General features: G+C 49.4%; 1 protein-coding gene across 3 annotated transcripts; it reads left to right on the top strand.

The window, feature by feature from the left end:
• Positions 1–217: 217 nt before the first annotated feature.
• Dbndd2 (dysbindin domain containing 2) lies at positions 218–4,521 on the top strand. 3 transcript variants are annotated; one of them, XM_027954232.3, is made up of 4 exons: positions 218–390; positions 2,000–2,274; positions 2,469–2,606; positions 3,850–4,521. In XM_027954232.3, the coding sequence occupies exons 1-4, from the start codon at positions 233–235 to the stop codon at positions 4,053–4,055; spliced, it is 777 nt and encodes a 258-aa protein (XP_027810033.2). In that variant the 5' UTR covers positions 218–232; the 3' UTR covers positions 4,056–4,521. The 3 variants fall into 3 exon arrangements, with proteins under 3 accessions (XP_027810033.2, XP_027810029.2, XP_027810032.2); XM_027954228.2 differs by having other exon boundaries at positions 383–595; positions 2,128–2,274; XM_027954231.2 differs by having other exon boundaries at positions 385–516; positions 2,128–2,274.
• The last annotated feature ends 2,327 nt before the right edge of the window (positions 4,522–6,848 follow it).

Here is a 6,848-nt window from a genome sequence, read left to right as displayed (position 1 = left end):
GCGGCCGAGGGTGCCGCGAGTTGGGGAACGGGTGCGTGCGCGTAGTGGTTGCGTGGGCGCTGCCCGGGAGTCGGAGAGCACAAGATGCGTGGGCAGGGAGCCCGTGCGGGTGCCCGCAGCGGGTCTGCGTTGGGCGGGGGCGCCGCAAGTGCAGCGCAGCTGGCGCAGACCGTGCGCGGCGTCGGTGGCGAGGTGGTGCGCGGAGGAGTGCGGCTGGTAGGAGGGAGGAAGGATGCGTGCCGGTAACTTTTTGCCGGCCTTGCAAGTGCGAGTAGTCGCGCTCCACGGAGCTGCCTCCGGCCGCCGGGCGAGCGCAGAGCGAGTGTGCCCGCCGCTGCCCCTCCCCCACTTCCGCCTCCCGCCTCTTCCTCGTTCCCGGCTCCCAGGGCCGTCGGTCCCGGGGGAGACCCGGAGGCGCAGCCCCACCCCGGCCGGCGCGGCTCGCTCCCACGCCCCCGCCGCCGCCGCCTAGCTGGAGCGGACAGACTGAGTCAGCGGGGGCGCCGGGCGCTGCAGGTAGGGGCTCCGGCGACGGTGGGCGCAGGTGACTCCAGGGACAACGGAGGAGACCCGAGCACCAGTGGAAGTGCCGGGGGTGGGTAGCGCCCTCTTTTGACCCCTCCCTTCCCCCCGCGGACGCGGCGTGTCCCTTTTTGGGGAATTCTTCTTCTGCTTACTCTAGTGCGGGTGGGGCTGAGACAGAGAGGGAGTTCTCCATTTCACTGCTCCTGCCTGGTCCCCTGGCAGCCTCCTGCCCCAAATCTCTTCACTCTTTCCCCAGCACCTGTGGTCGCGTAAACAACTCCCTTGCTCCAGTTACGGCTCTGTGGCCCCAGGTGGCCAGCCCGTTCAATCTGGTGAAACCAATGGGGTCAGGGGGAGGGGAAAGAGAGGGGGCGTCCCGGAGCCCCCGGTCCTGTCAGTTCCCCCTGGGTTTCTCCCTCCCCTTCCCCCCCTGCAAGCGCAGACGGCCCCAGGGGCCCTGGATATTTTTAGCGTTGTGACCTGGGCGGCAGCTCTAAGAGCCTTTCCCAGGAATCGGCGTCAGCGCCTCCCTTCTCCGTGGCCGAATCGTGGCCACACTGGCTCCCCGTCGTAGCACTCCCTGGCCCGCTCGGGTTTGGATCCGTCTTGAGCTGGCCCCAGCGCCTTTGGAGCAGGCCCTAGCCTGAGATAGACTGAGTCCAGATGAGATGGCCCGTGGAGGATGCAGATGTGGTCCCAAGCTGGAAACTACCCTGCCCTGGTGATGGGTTCAGAGCAGAATGCTAGGAATGAGATTGAATGAATGGAAGTGAATGCACAGGGCCTGGACTGGCCTGGAACTTTTGGTATTCTGGAAAGCTCTCAGCCCTGGGAGTCAAGAGGCCTGGCCTGAATTGGACCCACAATCTGCCTTTCCAATTCCTACTCATTGGCCAGTAGGGAGATAAGATGGTGAGATGTGTCGGAAGAGGGGAACAAATAAAGAACTGTTGGAGTTCAGAGACAAGATGGTGGTTCTCTAAATAGCTCACCTTCACAAGCCGTGTTCTCAGGAAGGTATGACCACTATACCTTTTCAGATGGGGAGACTGCGAAAGATATTTTCCTTAGGGCATCCAAGTCTGAAAGATAGGTGACTTCAAAGCAAGAGTTTGGAGATGATGGGGATGATGTGTATGTGTTTAAGAGGGGAGAGAAGAGGGGTTGCACTAGTGGAAGAGGACTTTCTACCCTACCATCTCCATCCTATCCTCTTCCCTGGCCTTCTGAAGGGACTTGGGTCCGTTAAATGGAGAAAATATCATTTGGGCTGGACTAGCCTCCCCAACCCAGTCAGAAGGGCATACTATGAGAGTTGGCCTTTGGCTGCCTTCCCTGAATACAGAGAGCCTTTTCTGGTGCCTGGAACTGGCATCCCCTTTGTAGAGCTGGGGCAGGCTCTGCCTCTACATAGGACTTGAAGCTTGTAGGAAGGACTTTGTTTCAGAGCAGGGGAAAGAGTAGCTTAGGCCAGAGTCGTCCAGCTGGAACCAGAAACCCCACTGCTGGGATGCTGGCTGCTGTGGGGTTCCCGAGGCCCAGGTCCCACTGTTGTTTTTCTCAACTTCACAGCTGTACTTGTCTTGCTTATTATCTTTCCAGGGGCTGACATGGACCCAAATCCTCGGGCAACCCTGGAGCGGCAACAGCTCCGCCTTCGGGAGAGGCAGAAATTCTTCGAGGACATTTTACAGCCAGAGACAGAATTTGTCTTCCCTCTGTCCCACCTGCATCTTGAGTCACAGAGGCGTAAGTTCCATGTCCTGAGGTGCAGTTTTGGGGTAGTGTGAGGAGGGTATCCAGGGGGTCCTGCATCTCTGGGGCCATATCCCTCTTGTGTTCTTAGCTGGATGAACTTGTAACTTGTAATCTGATGGGTAACTCTGAGCATCCTGTCAGCTTCATCCTAGGTCCTCCTGACTTATCCCCTTTTTGATCCACAGCCCCCATAGGTAGTATCTCATCCATGGAAGTGAATGTAGACACACTGGAACAAGTAGAACTTATTGATCTCGGGGATCAGGATGGAACAGACGTGTTCTTGCCTTGTGAAGATCCTCCACCAACGCCCCAGACTTCTGGTATGCCTCTGCTTTAGGGACTTGGGAACCAGTTTACTGGAGCTGAATATTGAGGCTGCACAGCTGAACTGGGGAAGAATTCAAGTAGGGACTGGAAGTGGGTGTCTGCCAGTGAAATAGCTTTCAGTTCTGATTTTAAGGAAGTTGACCCTGAGGGGAAACTGGGTTATAGATTCCTAGGCCAAAATTCTAGGATTGGCCAACCTCCTTAGCCTTTTTAATTTTATATTTGTGAAACTAATGTAATTACTACAATAAAAATAATGTAAAATATAATTTTTAATTAGACTAGTGATTTTAGTCATTATTTACTGAGCACTTTACTAGGTTCCTAATACTGTGGTAACATCCTTTATATAAAAGTTATTTCAATACTTAAAATTTCCTTTCAGGGCAGGTATATAATCTCCATTTATTTTCTTTCTTTCTCTCTTTCTCTATCTCTTTCTTTCTTCCCCCAGAAGAATGGAAATAGTCTCCATTTGGGGGCGTGGGGTACTAGGGATTGAAACCAGGGTGCTTAACCACTGAGCCACATCCCCAGCCCTTTTTATATTGTGTTTAGTGACAGGGTCTCACAAGTTGCTTAGGGCCTTGCTAAGTTGCTGAGGCTGGTTTTGAACACGCCATTTTCCTACCTCAGCCTCCTGAGGTGTTTTCAGGCTTGAGCCATCGCACCTGGCAATACTCCATTTTATAAGAAGGAAATAAGGCTCAGAGAAGTTCAGTTACACTGTAGCCTTAAAGTGGAAAAAAGGATCACCTGACTCAACAGCCCCTGTGCTTAACTTTAAGATACTCTCTTATTTAAACCTGCTCCTGTTCCCTGATGGCCTGCTATACCAGGTATTGTTTAAGCATTATCAGGTTTTATTCTCAAAACCTTTTGGGAATGTAGGTAACCTCCCCCCTTTATTTATTTATTTATTTATTTTTACATAGGAAGAGTAGAGTCCTTAGGAGGGAAAGTGACTTGTCCAAAGCTCTTCACCAGAAAGTGAATGATGTACATAGAACTTGAACTCTTTCATTAACTGACCTGACTCAAGTCCAGACACGGTGTAATGATGTGGAAGGATCTGGGAGCCAGGAGATGAAGGTCCTAATCCTGGTTCTTCACCGGACTGGCAGATGATTTTGGACAAGTACCTGCCCTCTCTGGGGTTCAGTTTCTCTGGCCAGATAGCTCTTAAAAGTCCTCTGAAACCATTTGTGGCTCTAACCAGTTCTTCTCTCTGGGCAGGGGTGGATGACCATCTAGAGGAGCTGAGCCTGCCATTGCCAGCGCCAGACAGGACTACATCCCGGACCTCCTCCTTGTCTTCTGACTCTTCCACCAACCTGCATAGTCCAAATCCAAGTGATGGTGGAGCAGATACACCCTTGGCACAGTCTGATGAGGAGGAAGATGGGGGTGATAGAGGAGCAGAGCCTGGAACCTGCAGCTAGCAGCGGCCCCCTGCTGCAGACTGACCAAGCTGGCTATTCTCCAAGTGGGACCCCAGGCCCAGCCAGAGCTCTTCAGGAGAAGACCAGACACTACGCTTACAGTCAGCACCAAAAGGAGGGGAGGATGGTGGGATAGTGTACCTCTCTGAGCGTTAACCCTCTCCTGCTTTTCTGCTAACCTTTTCCCGCTGCAACCCTTCCACCAGTTTTTGGCTTACTTCTGAGGTAGGACTTTTAAATGGGGAGTTGGAAGATGAGGAAGGACAAGATGCTATTGCTTTTCTTAGCACTCCTCCCTCCCTCAAATCATCCTGTAGTTTTCCAGTAGAGCCTCCTAAACCAGTGTCTCTAAGTGGATGTGAACTCCTTAGCACTCCATATGAGGTGGAACGCCAGTTATCCTGCCTCCTTACATCCTTTTTGGAACAAGACACAGTATAAATAATAAACAAAAATAATATACCAACCATTCCACTTCATTTTTCACGTCATAGAGATATCCAACCCACTCTATGTCTACTTTCTCACCAACATCATATCCCCATCACTCATTGACTCCATTTTGGGGGGGAGGGGCCGGGTACCAGGGATTGAACTCAGGGGCACCCCACCACTGAGCCATATCCACAGCCCTATTTTGTATTTTATTACAGACAGGGTCTCACTGAGTTGCGTAGTGCCTCGCTAAATTGCTGAGGCTGGCTTTGAACTCGGGATCCTCCTGCCTCCGCTTCTCCAGCTTCTGGGATTATAGATGTGCGCCACCATGTCTAGCAACCCCATTTTTTTTTTTTTAAAGAAATACTGATTGAACACCTGCTAGGTGTGTGGAATGCAGTTCTGAGGAAGACAAGCTATATCTCTGCCTTCATGGACACAGAAGGGAAAATTCACAGTGTATTAAGTAGCAAGATGAAGTACTACTCTGGTAACAGAAAGTAGAAGCATTTTATCCTAACTTGGTTGATAATTGAGAGTTGAGGTTTTTAGCAGAGATGTGAAGGATGCTTAGGAGTTAGGCCAGGAAGGGGCAAGGGCTAGGCAAGCAGCAGAAGCAGCTTGTAGAGACTTTAAATGGGGAGAATGTATCCTTGAGGACCTGAAAAGCATTTGGTTTGGCTAAATTGTTGGATTTGAGGACAAAATGGGAAAGGGAAAGATTGACAAAGGTACCAGTTGTGTTGTGTGTGTCTGTAATCCCAGCTTGGGATGCTGAGGCAGGAAGATTTCAAGAATGAGGCCAGACTGGGCAACTTAGACCCTGTCTCAAAAAATACAAAGGTCTAGAGGGATATAGCTTAGTAGTAGCGCACCTCTGGGTTTAATCTCCAGTACTGGGGGGAAAAAGATTGATAAAGGTCAGGTGCTTTGAAGCCTGTTCCAGGTTTCAGTTGGACTGCCAGTGAAGATCATGACTTAAGATATAAATATATTTCCTCATATGAAAGAAGTCCAGGGGCTGGGTTGTGGCTCAGTGGGAGGCACTGGGTTAGATTCTCAGCACCACATTAAATAAATAATAAAGGTTAAGAAAAAAAAAGTCCAAGGATGCAGGGCTATAGCTGTACGGAAGCTCTATCACTGAGAACTGGGCTCCTTTTTGGTTTTTTGCTCAATTGTTCAGGACACATGATTTTGATGCTTATGGATACTTCATGTATAGGATGGCTGCCAAAGCCCCAGCCATCATGACTTTGAAACTGACAGCAGAAGAAATGGATTTAGGCAAAGAGGGCATAGCCTGATGTCTTTTCTCAATTTATGAAGCATTTTTCGAAATTCTGAGCAATCGCATCTATTTTCGTCTCATTGGCCAGAACTTGGTAACACAGGAAATGTTTCATTTGTGGATATTTTATAGACAGGGACACAGCATTAACTAAAAGAAAGGAAATTCTGGGTTTTGGAAATAAAATAACCCTTTCAAGTTCCTGAATTACCAATGCATCTGATTTTTGTACTTCCTGTCATCTCTGAGAAATATCCTGGCTGGTGGAGAGCTGGAATAGTCCTTTGACAGGGTACTCTGCTGTCTTGACAGAATCAGGGTTTTGTTACTAGGGAACAAGAGGACAGTAGTCGTTGGGTAGGTAATGAGCAGTTTACATGTTAAGAGCTGAACTTTATTGGAAGTAATGAAGGATTATAAGTGGCTGGATTTGCATATTTAAAAGCTAATTCTGACAGCAGTGTAGAGAGTATTGGAGGACAGGCTCAAGACAGATAACCTGTGTGTGTGAGAGAGAGTGGTGGCCCAGAAGACAGCAGTGATGATTAGCTTACTTGGGTTGAATTGGGGTGTAAACAAGTGATATTATTCATTGAACAGATATTAACTTTTGGGATTTAGCATGTGCAAGACACTGAGCATGACCTTATAGATGGGGTTGGGATGGTTGGGTGGACAGAGTCTCTGCTGTCATGAAGTTATTGTCTAGAGGGGGCCCAAATGTAAAGGTGTAACTATGACAAGTTCTAGGAAGGAGTTAGCCTATTCAGAGAGGTCCCCAGGGTATTTCCCTTGAGGAAATGGCACTTGAGCTAAGATTTGCTTGAAGAGTAGGAATAAATGAGGGAAGAATGGCTGGAAGGTCTCTTGTGGAATAAAGATTCAAGGAGTTCAGAAGGAATCCCTGGAAACCAGAAGATGATCACAGCCATTCAGCCAAGAGATAAGGCGCTAGGGTGGAGAAAAGTGGAATGAAAGAAGATTCAGGGGGCAAATTCCAAAAATTTAAAGGGTGAATGTGAAAGGAGGAGGAGTCAAAAGTGCCACCATTATTTCTAGCCTCC

Source organism: Marmota flaviventris, chromosome 2 (genome assembly GCF_047511675.1).
Source record: "Marmota flaviventris isolate mMarFla1 chromosome 2, mMarFla1.hap1, whole genome shotgun sequence".
NCBI classification, from domain to species: Eukaryota; Metazoa; Chordata; class Mammalia; order Rodentia; family Sciuridae; genus Marmota; species Marmota flaviventris.
The sequence above is the reverse complement of the archived record's forward strand: the minus strand, read 5'-3'. Positions and strand labels throughout refer to the sequence as shown.